Source organism: Ascaphus truei, chromosome 17 (assembly GCF_040206685.1).
Source record: "Ascaphus truei isolate aAscTru1 chromosome 17, aAscTru1.hap1, whole genome shotgun sequence".
NCBI lineage: Eukaryota > Metazoa > Chordata > Amphibia > Anura > Ascaphidae > Ascaphus > Ascaphus truei.
In genome coordinates, this window is record NC_134499.1 from 3,994,636 (window position 1) to 4,008,311 (window position 13,676).

Sequence of the window (13,676 nt, forward strand, 5' to 3'; positions counted from 1 at the left end):
GTCATTTTAAAATTGTACCAAATACAGAGGAATTTCCAATGCATCTGATCTCAGACGCGCTATTAGAGAGGGTTGGGGTTCCTTACAATGCATCTGATCTCAGACGCGCTATTAGAGAGGGTTGGGGTTCCTTACAATGCATCTGATCTCAGACGCGCTATTAGAGAGGGTTGGGGTTCCTTACAATTCATCTGATCTCAGACGTGCTATTAGAGTGGGTTGGGGTTCCTTACAATTCATCTGATCTCAGACGCGCTATTAGAGAGGGTCGGGGTTCCTTACAATTCATCTGATCTCAGACGCGCTATTAGAGAGGGTTGTGGTTCCTTACAATGCATCTGATCTCAGACGCGCTATTAGAGAGGGTTGGGGTACTTTACAATGCATCTGATCTCAGACGCGCTACTAGAGAGGGTTGGGATTCCTTACAATGCATCTGATCTCAGACGCGCTATTAGAGAGGGTTGGGATTCCTTACAATACATCTGATCTCAGACACGCTATTAGAGAGGGCTGGGGATCCTTACAATGCATCTGATCTCAGACGCGCTATTAGAGAGGGTTGGGGTACCTTACAATGCATCTGATCTCAGATGCGCTGTTAGAGAGGGTGGGGGTTCCTTGCTACATTGGTTTCAAACCATTTTTCGGTTAAGGAACCCTATGTTATAGGTAGGGAAAGACACGTACAGTTGCTTATTTGCAACTTCAACACTGCATGAAGAGAGAGCAGTTACAGCATGAGGTGTGTTGACGGTGTTTAGCTTTGATGACACCCTTTTGATCACAGAAATCAGAGAGAAAGTGAAACATCCTTTTGAATCAGAAAGAACAAAGATCGTTGCATAAAAGGAAATCACAGTGCATTCTGTGTCCATGAAACGAACCACCAAACACATCCTCTACCTGTGACATCACATGTGGATCTTCAGAACAAGGTGATGTCATAATTCCCGTGCTGACCTGTCAGGTGTTTTTTTTTTTCTAAAAAATGTTTGTGTTTTGGTTTTGCCGGAGCTCGATAGATTTTGGTTTTGTCAAAAATGAAGGGAAAACAACGTAAAATAAGCAGCATAGTTATGGTTCATTTTTTGGAAATTTGTATTTTTTTTGGAAATTTGTATTTTCACGCATACAGTAAGTTCGCAAGTCTTCATACCGCAAGCCCAAAACGCTTGCCCAGCAATGTGTTGCAACATAAGCCCACATGCAGTGTATATTACGCTGTCAAGATGAATCAGTTCTCCGGCACTGGGAAGCATTTGCACGGCATATACAGTACTGGATGCTGTTTCACTAAACTGGGTTTCCTCCTGTTTATTTTCACCATTTAAGGACAAGGACATAACGCCCACAGTAAATCTTGATCGGAGAAACCATCTGCAGCTGTTGGGTTTGCCTATTTTTACTTTCACCGTAAAGCGCCATTTAAAGTATTTTTCGGGACATTAAATTATCTGATTTCCTAGAAAGTCAGTGGACTTTACCGGCAGCTAACTGACTTTAAGTCGCATTCAAGTTTGAATTTATATATGTTCACACTGTTTAAATAATAATATCCCGTCACCATGTAATTGCATTAAATTGTAATTGCACATTTTAATCAAGTGTACCATCTCGGAGAATAGCTCTAGGCACCATTGTTAGTATGGTGAAACGCGTCAGACTCCTCTGACATGTTTTCAGCAAATAATACATCTTGGCTGGGGTCTTCTATGGCAGGGGTGCGCAAAGTGTTGATCCTGCGCCCCCCTGCCTGCTCACCTTCTGGGTCGTGCCCCCCTTCCTGCTCGGTTGCCATGGCAACGTGACGTCACGTGACCCCGTGGCGTCATTTGACGCCGGGTTACCTTGGTGACACGTCGCCGAAGACCAGGTAAGAGAAGCTGCAGAGGCCTCGCGCGGTCCCCCGGCATTTAATTTAAAAGCCTTGGGGGAGAACATGGAACCTCTATAGCCGCCACCCCCCACTGGAAATTCTTCCACGCCCCCCACTTTGTGCACCACTGCTCTATGGTATTGATATTAATAAACCATTCAAAACCATTGGGACCAACTGTTCTGCTTTAAGATAGCAATGAATAAAAGCAATACGTCTCCTAAAGCAGGAAAAGGGTTAAACATCTGACCCGGCATAGAAAAAAAGCACACTGAGCACACCAAAGGAGAAGTTAAAAATGTATTCTAAACAAACAAAATGCTGTAAGTATAGACTTACATACAGTATAAGATATCAGCAATTCAGCAGATGCCTTTAAGGATATGTCCGTGCTGCCAAGTTCTTAATCCAAACAGGTAAGAGAGAGTAGATCTTGAAGCTGTGTATCCCACGCTGGAATGAGCTTTTACTCAGTGAAGACCTTTCACTTCCGGGATGGTGAGTCCCGTATGTGTACAGTCACGTCTCACTTCCGGGTTCGTGAGTCCCGTATGTGTACAGTCACGTCTCACTTCCGGGTTCGTGAGTCCCGTATGTGTATAGTAGTCACGTCTCACTTCGGGATTCGTGAGTCCCGTATGTGTACAGTCACGTCTCACTTCCGGGTTCGTGAGTCCCGTACGTGTACAGTCACGTCTCACTTCCGGGTTCGTGAGTCCCGTATGTGTACAGTCACGTCTCACTTCCGGGTTCGTGAGTCCCGTACGTGTACAGTCACGTCTCGCTTCCGTGTTCGTGAGTCCCGTACGTGTACAGTCACGTCTCGCTTCCGTGTTCGTGAGTCCCGTACGTGTACAGTCACGTCTCGCTTCCAATTCCTCTGATCATAAACTTTCAAGTGGCAGCTTCACAGGACAACATAAAATATTCTCTACCACAACACGTTTCACACACTCAAGTGCTTCATCAGGCGCTGACACGGCAATTTAATGGTAAACAACAAATTGCAATGCTTATGCCAGAGAACTTATAAAGAAGAGACTTGTGAGGTCTCTAAGGTTTGTGTACAACTGCATCTGATCTTGGTATCACAACCTACAAAGACTTAGAGCCAGAGATCATTTAGGTGGCAATATATGTTGTCCATGTCTATCACGGAAGATGCACACAGTGCAGCATAAATCAATGCCGAGTATTAAATCACAGCCTTAATTGCCTAGTACTCCCACCTGATCTTCTGACACATTACTGGATCACATTTTTTCACGCCACCTCCAGGCTGGCGGGATTAGTATTGCGAGTTACATCCAGAGCCTGAAATATGGGTTGGGCTGAGAGAGAGAAAAAACCCGAACTTTACGTCAGACTGGGGGTGGAGTTAGCACCTCGGGTCATTCCGTTTCGAAAGCGCGTCCAATCCGGGCGGTTTGTCACATTTTATAGACGCGATTTGCAGTAGAGAATAGGGTTTTTCTCACATCTCATTCCGTTACTTCTGAACATGCCAAACTGCGCGGTTTGGAAATGACAAGTTTGGAGTTACCAGAATAAGCGCCTATATCGGTTAAATACTCAGCGCAAAGCTGGTAATATCGGAGAGGGCGTTCCTATTGCTTGAAGAGGAGACTCCGTAGATGGAGATGAGCAATGCACTGCTGAAATTAACAGGCTCAGCAACAGAAACATTTAAAAATACAAATGTATTGAGATCGTGGCATCAAAGGACTCTGACAAAGTGCTTCACGCACGAAGCGCGTTACTTTTTTCCTGGTCACACGCTACAAGGAGCCCTGCACCAGCTCACCATGAGTACAACTGACTAACAGACTATGGACCTCATGCAGTAAAATCCGATAGAAAATACACAATAATCAATCATATACAACAAGAACTTAAACCCCAAAACCAAAAAATAAAAGCACTAGCCAACCAATGAATTACCTAAATAAAACTACTAGCCAATCAATGAAAGAAAAAAACCCCACTAGGCATTCAATTAATCAAATAAAACCACTAGGCATTCAATTAAATAAATCACACCACTAGCCAAACAATACATTTAATACATAAAAGCAGTAACCAACACAATTAATTAATACAACCACTAGGCAACACATCAATTAAAACCAGTAGCCAACAAAATACATCATTAAATAAAAACGCTAAACAATCTGAATTTTTTTTTTAAACAAGCCACCACAGTTCAAAACAATTTAATCTAAACAATAAACAGAAATAGAGAATATAACAGTCAATAGAAGAAATGCATTTGGCAAAAAAATGCATTGGCTATCACTGTATTCATCTGTACCCTAAACAGGCACAGATTAATACATTAGGAGGCATTTACATTACATTAGCAGTCAATGTGCAATGAAAAACATAAAAAAAGAAAAATCCAATCAAAAAACCTGTCAAAATAAAAGTACATACATTCAATATTTATCTTACCTTTAGAAGCGTTGGCCCTCCGAATCCTGGGGAATCGGCGAGCTCTCGTACCGTGACATCATGAAACTCAATCCAACACCATCCACCGTGAAGATCAAGGACAGGTAACAAAATTCTTCTTTAATCTTCTATCATCTTCTTTCTTCATCTGTGATTATTTATTTATTTTCTTTATCTTCTGTCTTTATCTTCTGTCCTTATCTTCTGTCTTTATCTTCTGTCCTTATCTTCTGTCTTCATCTGTTAATCCAATAATCCCACGTTAAATCCACTATGTTGATCCGTCGGCTTCTTGAGCTCAAATGAGACGTCACGGCCTTAAATATGGCCTGTGACGTCACATTTGAGTGGCAAATGGTTCACACGCCATCTGATTGTTATTTTTACAGATTTTTTTATTGGATTTTTCTTTTTTATGTTTTTCAATGCCCATTGACTGCTAATGTATTAATCTGTGCCTGTTTAGGGTACAGATGAATACAGTGGGAGCCAATGCATTTTTTTTTGCCAAATGCATTTCTTCTATTGACTGTTATATTCTCTATTTCTGTTTATTGTTTAGATTGAATTGTGATGGCTTGTTTGAAAAAAAAATTCAGATTGTTTAGCGTTTTTATTTACTGATATATTTTGGTGGCTACTGGTTTAAATTGATGTGTTGCCTAGTGGTTGTATTAATTAATTGTTGTGTTGGTTACTGCTTTTATGTATTAAATGTATTATTTGGCTAGTGGTGTGATTTATGTAATTGAATGCCTATTGGTTTTATTTAGGTAATTCATTGGTTGGCTAGTGCTTTTAATTTTTGATTGGGGGTTTAGGTTCTTGTTGTATTGATTATTGTGTATTTTGGACATTCATGCTTTTGTATTAGGGGGACCATTGACTGCTATAGTAGCTTATCATGTCCATATTATATTGGTATGATGTACTACTACGACAATCAATGGGTACAGGATAGGTATAGTGAGTCCGAGGATGGTGGTTAGGCCTCCCGTGTGGGTAGCGGGGGAGGGTTGGTTAACCCCTTAATTACTATTGCAGTTTTAACCGCTAAGGTGATTAAGGGGTTAGGTACCATAACATTGTATTTTTTATGTATTCTTTCTGGCAACAGAGGACATGGACCTGCAGTATGCTGACGAGGACGCCCTTCATAATGGCAGGGGTAAATAGAAGAGTTTAATTTACTTTATTTATGCTGGCTGGCTAATGTTTTGTTTAATAATGGGAAAATGATCTGTTATCTATATCTGGATAATAGTTATTTTGCAAATTACTGTACTGTATGTGTTTGGGGGGGAGTTGTATTTATTGAAATGTAGGCCATCTTTAATTATTTTTACAACACGAATGGTAACGCAGGCCAGTGGGGGGACACAGGTACTACCCGAGGACCCCAGGACTCCCATGGGGACCACCTGAGGACGCCCACAGGGACCACCAGAGGACCCGCGGAAACATCTGTGGGAACAACGCGAGGGCCTCCAGACACCCGTGGGGACCACCCGGGGACCCCCGCCGGCCTCTGGTATTAACCCTGTGTATAAAAAAAATAAATCATGGTTTTATGTGGGGAAACGGGGTGGGTTCTGTTTTGGTGTTTATTACATATTGTAATGGTTATTGGAGGCCTAGGAGGTGGGTAGTGGGGCTGTTGTGTGTATTTTTGTTTATTGTGGGTAGCAGGGGTGGGTCAAGGTGGTAGTAGCCCCAACGATGGGTGTTTAGGCCTACCGGGTGGGTAGCGGGAGGGATTAACCCCTTCATTACCATAGTGGTATTAACCGCTAAGGTAATGAAGGGTTATGGCCACCCGCAACCCCCCCGCAAGGCCTAAACACACCAAGGGCCAAATACCACCTTCACCCACCCCCGCTACCCACAATAAACATGGCACTGGTGGTTAACCCCTTCATTGCCTTAGCGGTTAACCGCTAATGTAATGAAGTTGCCTGTAAATGCATTTTTCATGCATCTGATTCATGCCGGGGATCTACGGAGAAATTAATGGATATCAGCTCTGGAGTCTCCCGGCATGAATCCGATGCAGTAAAAATGCTTTTTCCCCCCTAAGTGGCGTCTCACCGATTAGCGGCAGCTTCTCACCACCTTCTTGCCAACTTTTCCTGGCGGGACGATTTGGAGAGGAAATCTCCATTCTAGAGCGGCAGTCGGCCACGATAAGCTAATCGGGGCTACTAGAATAGCGCGAGTTTAACAAGCTGGCGATAAGTGGCTTCTCGGCGCGCTTGGCGATTTATTTTTTTACGGCAAAAAAATTGGCTGACAAGCTCTCTTATCGCCACTTATCGGGGCTTCCTGAACAGCAGTAGGCTTTTTTGGCGATAAGCTGGCGATACATGGCTTATCGCTTCATACTGCATGAGGCCCTATGTTTGCTCACCGGAGTCTATACAGCACAGGACACCATCTGATTGATCACACACAGTCTTACCTTCCAGGGTTGCTTAACCATTATCTGTGGGGAAGGGATTTGTGTCCCACCTGCCCTCACTAGCCAGGCGGTCTCACCTGTCCTTCACATTCCCCACTAGGCACCAGACCCACATCCAGGAAGGTTGTTCATATTATTTATAGTGTGTAGTCCTTTGCTATTGGTGCATACAGATAAGTGCCCAGAAGATTATGGACTAAAGAGTGTTTATATTGGACATTCCTATCAACATTGCAGTATACTGTATATGCTCTAGCACTGTACTGGACATTGCAGTACACTGTATATGCTCTAGCACTGTACTGGACGTTGCAGTATACTGTATATGCTCTAGCGCTGTACTGGACGTTGCAGTATACTGTATATGCTCTAGCGCTGTACTGGACGTTGCAGTATACGGTATATGCTCTAGCGCTGTACTGGACGTTGCAGTATACTGTATATGCTCTAGCGCTGTACTGGACGTTGCAGTATACTGTATATGCTCTAACGCTGTACTGGACGTTGCAGTATACTGTATATGCTCTAGCACTGTACTGGACGTTGCAGTATACTGTATATGCTCTAGCACTGTACTGGACGTTGCAGTATACTATATATGCTCTAGCGCTGTACTGGACGTTGCAGTATACTGTATATGCTCTAACGCTGTACTGGACGTTGCAGTATACTGTATATGCTCTAGCGCTGTACTGGACGTTGCCGTATACTGTATATGCTCTAGCGCTGTACTGGACGTTGCAGTATACTGTATATGCTCTAGCGCTGTACTGGACGTTGCAGTATACTGTATATGCTCTAGCACTGTACTGGACGTTGCAGTATACTGTATATGCTCTAGCACTGTACTGGACGTTACAGTTCTTGTTTCTACATTCCTATTACAGGTAAACCCCGTTATAACGCGCCTCGTTATACCGCGATTCGGTTATAACGCGGTTTTCCCGTGGCTCCCGTTTTAAAAAAAACACACTGCACACACTCTCACTGCACACACTGCACACACACTGCTCACTGCACACACACTGCTCATTGCTCACACTGCACACACTGCTCACACTGCACACACACTGCTCATTGCTCACACTGCACACACTGACACACACTGCACACACTGACACACACTGCACACACACTGCTCATTGCTCACACTGCACACACTGCTCATTGCTCACACTGCACACACTGCTCACACTGACACACACTGCACATTGCTCACACTGCACACACTGACACACTACTCATTGCTCACACTGCACACACTGCACACTGCACACACACTGCTCATTGCTCACACTGCACACACTGCTCATTGCTCACACTGACACACACTGCACACACACTGCTCATTGCTCACACTGCACACACTGACACACTGCTCATTGCTCACACTGCACACACACTGCACACTGCACACACACTGCTCATTGCTCACACTGCACACACTGACACACTGCTCATTGCTCACACTGCACACACTGCTCATTGCTCACACTGCTCACACTGACACACACTGCACACACACTGCTCATTGCTCACACTGCACACACTGACACACTGCTCATTGCTCACACTGCACACTGCACACACACTGCTCACACTGACACACACTGCACACTGCACACACACTGCTCACACTGACACACACTGCACACTGCACACACACACACACACACACACACACACCTCCCAATACACATATACATAAATCAGCCTTACCTTGGGGATGATTGGTGAGGCATGTGGCTGCAGGGGGGGGGGGCGCTGCGTGCCGGTGGGGGTGGTGCTGCGGTGGAGGGGGGTGATGGCTGCGGGGGGCCCCGATGCTGCGGGGGCTGGTGGGATGGCCCGGTGCAGCGCGGGGGGGGCAGGTAGGTGGGGGTAGGTTGGCGGTACGGCCCGGGGCGGGGGGTGGGACGTCATTGTGCTGTGGGGGGGTGGCGGGCCCTGCGCTGCGGCGGAGTGGCAGGACGACCCTGCGCTACGGCGGACCCTGTACTGCAGCGCGAGGGCCCTGTGCTGCGGCGGGGGGGTGAGCGGTCTTCACTTACACACACTCACACACACTCTCACACACTTACACACACCAGCACCAACACCCGCTCCCCCCCGCTCCTCCTCCTGCGCAGGCAGCGGGGACAACGGTGGGGAGAAGGTGAAGTGGGGACCGGAGGGGTATCCCCCCTCCCATCTCCTGTCACGCGGTGACAGGGGGAAGCCGGGACCGGAGGGGCATCCCCCCTCCCATCTCCTGTCACGCGGTGACAGGGGGAAGCCGGGACCGGAGGGGCATCCCCCCTCCCATCTCCTGTCCCGCGGTGACAATGTGAAGCCGGGACCGGAGGGGCATCCCCCCTCCCATCTCCTGTCACGCGGTGACAATGTGAAGCCGGGACCGGAGGGGCATCCCCCCTCCCATCTCCTGTCACGCGGTGACAGGGGGAAGCCGGGACCGGAGGGGCATCCCCCCTCCCATCTCCTGTCACGCGGTGACAGGGGGAAGCCGGGACCGGAGGGGCATCCCCCCTCCCATCTCCTGTCCCGCGGCCTGTTACGCGGTGACAGGGGGAAGCTGGGACCGGAGGGGCATCCCCCCTCCCATCTCCTGTCCCGCGGCCTGTCACGCGGTGACAGGGGGAAGCGGGGACCGGAGGGACATCCCCCCTCCCATCTCCTGTCCCGCGGCCTGTCACGCGGTGACAGGGGGGACATCCCCGCTCCCATCTCCTGTCCCGCGGGGTGAATATGCGCTGATGCGGCGGCCATTTTTTTCCCCCGCGACCCCGTTACTAACGCGGTGGTCTCGGGGTGGACCCCGAGGACCGCATTATAACGGGGTTTACCTGTACTTGTTACTGTTAAATGTCAAAACCTACCAGGATTAACGCGGGAGACGGGGTCAGCGTCTTTGACTTGGAACTTCCTTAAATTATATATTTTATAGAAGTTGGATATGTAGAGATACTCTGCAATGCCATAAACTGTGGCATGTTCAATAGCAAGGGCTGGAACTGGGCAGAGATACTCATCATCATTATACAGTGCAGCATGTTCATTAGCAAGGGCTGGATGTGGGCCGAGTTATTCAGCATCATTATACAGTGCAGCATCTTCAACAGCAAGGTTCTGGAAGTGTGTAGACATACTCTGTATCATCATGCAGTGTAGTATGTTTATGCTTTGTTACCAAATCAAACAACCATCTGTTATAGCAGAGTTCCCCAAGTTTAGTCCTGTGGGGAATGGGACAGATTTTCAAGGCATTAAATATGCAGGTTGTTTTAGAGATTATTAAGACTAGGAGTGAATATGGGGAGCTCTGCTTTATACCAACTCAAGATTCATTAGCTAACACTTCTGGCTCTGAGGAAGGTCTCTCTTAGGACTGAAACATTGGTTAAATGCCTACAACTGGACATCCATCCAAAGCAGGACAATCTGTTAACAAACGTAGCATACCGTTCCCCCCCGTTCTTAACTGAAAATGGCAAAGAGGATATGGGTTACAGACCACTTTGATGCAGCAGTATCGTAAGATGGTGGTTTGTTTGAGGCAGAAGAAGACCACAGGGGCCAAGTCCGGATACGGCACATCCAAGTCCGTTTGGGAGCCCCCTTCCTCAGCAGCGGGGGTGTCCAGGGAAAATGGTGAACGTGGGTCGGTAACTCCAAGATCAGCGGCGTCCAACCTTTGTATCCTGGAGCCGGGAGACTGAGCTCCGGATTGCCAAGCCGCAGAAGGCGAGGGAGGGTCAGAAACCGACTCGTCCATATTGCGAGAAGACACCTTGAAAGGAGACACAGAAAGTCAGAAGAACAGCAGTTGGGATGTGTATGAAGAAGGAGCTGGATAGGCAGCAAGTCGTCAAAGCCAACATCCAGTCACCCAGCAGGAAGAGACAACAGGACGATAAGGAGAATTATAAGGAGGTCCTTGTAGCAACATATATACATAGATATATCAATGTACATGGAAGTGGGCAGCACAAACCCTGCTGCATCAGGTATACTGCTACAGTACATACATAACACACATATATGGTGAGTTAATCCATGGCTACCTATATATGAACTTAAAGCAGCAGTTCACGCAATATCCTACATGTGTGTTTTTGAAATAAATCAGTTCTGTACTATGAGAAAATACTTGTAGCATTTAAAAAAAATGTTTTAAAGACATTTTTAATGTTTCTAATGGAAAGCATTTCCAAAGTGACAGCCCCCTTCACATTCTGATAGGCTCTGGCTTTTGAGCCCCGCCCTCTCTCTAGCAGTGCACCAGTTGTATCTAGTAACTGCCCAGTCAATCATATTCCAGGACTACATTGCCCACAATGCTGTGCAAAATCTGAATTAAATAACCCTGAGCAAGCGATCGATTACAGGAGAACGGATCGATCTGCTGCTTAGCTAATCACTTGTCAGTGTGCAGATTGTATTAATGCACATATTGAATGGGGGAAAAAAAAATATATATATATTTTTTTAAACGGCAACTTGAACTGGACTTAAGATCATCTGCAGAGCCAAGAAGCTTCCCGCCCGCCCCAAGCACTGACGGTTCTACCCAAGCACTGGCCGCCCTCCCCAAGCACTGGCCGCCCTCCCCAAGCACTGGCCGCCCTCCCCAAGCACTGGCCACCCTCCCCAAGTACTGGTCACCTTCCCCAAGCACTGACGGCCCTACCAATGCACTGGCCGCCCTCCATAAGCACTGGCCACTCTCCATAAGCACTGGCCACTCTCCATAAGCACTGGCCGCCCTCTATAATTAGTAGCCGCCCTCCCCAAGCACTGGTTGCCCTCCCCAAGCACTGGCCGCCCTCCCCGAGCACTGGCCAAACTCCCCAAGCACTGGTCGCCCTCCCCAACCACTGGCCACCCTCCACAAGCACTGGTTGCCCTCCCTAAGCACTGGTAGCACTCCCCAAGCACTGGCCGCCCTCTCCAAGCACTTGCCCTTCCCAAGCACTGGTCGCCCTCCCCACGCACATGTCACCCTCCCCAAGTACTGGTTGCCCTCCCCAAGCAGTCCCCAAGCACTGGCCGCCCTCCCCAAGCACTGGCTGCCCTCCCCAAGCACTGGCCACCCTCCCCAAGCACTGGCCACCCTCCCCAAGCACTGGCCAACCTCCCCAAGCACTGGCCGCCCTCCCAAGCACTAGCCGCCCTCCCCAAACACCGGCTGCCCTCCCCAAGCATTGGTTGCCCTCCCCAAGCATTGGTTGCCCTCCCCAAACACAGATATCCCTCCGCCAAGCAATAGCCGCCCTCCCCAAGCACTGGACGTCCTCCCCGAGTACTGGACGCCCTCCCCAAGCTCTGGACGCCCTCCCCAAGCACTGGTCGCCCTCCCCAGCAGATGCTGCACACATACAGAACACTTGGCACGTCCCCTCAGTGTTTAGGCTTGAAAGGGTTTTAATGAAATTACACATTCAGCTGAGGTCTTGTTTCCTGGAAGAGCAGTGAAAAGGGATTTAAGTTCAAGTAGACATTGAGAAAGAGAGGAAATCACAGGAGTCAGGCAGGGTAAGTATTCTGGAAGTATGACATTTAACCCCTTTCCTCCAAACTACAAAAATGTGCTTACTCACAAAAGAACACACATTACACCCACGCACACTATAACACGCTGTTACACGTACACACACACTGAAGGACAGACACAATAACACTGTTACACATACACACTGAAGAACACACACAATAACAAGCTGTTACACATATAGACACCCTGAAGAACAGACATTACACACTCACACACACACAACACTCTGTTAAACATACATACACACTGAAGAACACACACAGTAACACGCTGTTACACATACAGACACGCTGATGCACACACTTTACACACACAATACCACACTGATACAAAGACCATGCACACACATTTACATACACACACTCCTACAAACACACTGATACAGATATGCTGATGCACACGCTCACACAATATTAGACTTATACACACAATAACACTGATACATACAGTTTACACAAACAATAACACTGATACACATACAGACACACTGATACAGACACACTGATGCACACACAGACAATAACACACTGATACACATACACACGCACATAACACACAGACACTGATACACACACAGTCTAAACACAGACACACTGATAATCACACGTGGCTTCTCAGGCAGCAACGCACATCAATACTCAATCTGTTTCCCTGAGCATCAGGCATTAGAGACTAGATTGTCAGCCCTTTGGTGTAGCAAATTACTTTTTATGATGGTGAAGGGGTAACCAGGCTCTCTAATAAAGGTTAAGCCCACTTAGTTACCTCTGACCCGTGTTTTGAGGTCCTAGAGTGTCAGCTCTTGTACCTAGATGTCAGAGATGCATTGCTGTGGCTGTGAGCAAATTATGTGACATTAAAGATTTGTCTGTGTTTTGCCTTTCTCAGGGTGCTGGGATCAGGAGATTTATAGGCTGTAAGTTTCAGGGTGGGTTTGCAGAAGAAAGTCTTTACAGAATGTGGCTATGTAGCGGGGTTCTCGCATTACAGGATACCCCAACGATGTATCCGGGAATCAAGTGAGATTCTCGGATATATCAAAGCACATTGCTCCGGGCAAACTCCTACCCTGAAAACGTTCTTGCGACTCACCGCCAGGATTCCTGTGCAGCATGATCTAGATAAAGTAAATGGGCATGAAGTGGTTAATGTATACGTGCAACATACAGGGGATCCCTAATATAAGGGGAGATGCCCAGGTACATGCCAGGTACCCTGAACCTAGTATAGGGGTTCAGGGGATGCTCCAGCTATATGATAAAGCTGTGAGTGGTTTTGTGTGTATAAAAGTTTAAAGTCATTTCTAGAGTGTGGCAGGGATGGGGCCAGTAAGTGTA

The 13,676-nt window shown here is 47.2% G+C and overlaps 1 protein-coding gene across 2 annotated transcripts in view; it reads right to left on the minus strand.

Moving 5' to 3' along the window:
• The window catches only part of CACNA1I (calcium voltage-gated channel subunit alpha1 I), a 274,871-nt gene extending 264,299 nt beyond the window's left edge, over positions 1-10,572 (minus strand). The window contains exon 1 of one of the 2 annotated variants that reach the window (XM_075573743.1): positions 10,289-10,572. In XM_075573743.1, the coding sequence (XP_075429858.1) occupies positions 10,289-10,560 (272 nt within the window). In that variant the 5' untranslated portion in view covers positions 10,561-10,572. The remainder of the gene's footprint in view (positions 1-10,288) is intronic. The other variant, XM_075573745.1, reaches the window with a different exon arrangement.
• Between the last annotated feature and the right edge of the window lie 3,104 nt (positions 10,573-13,676).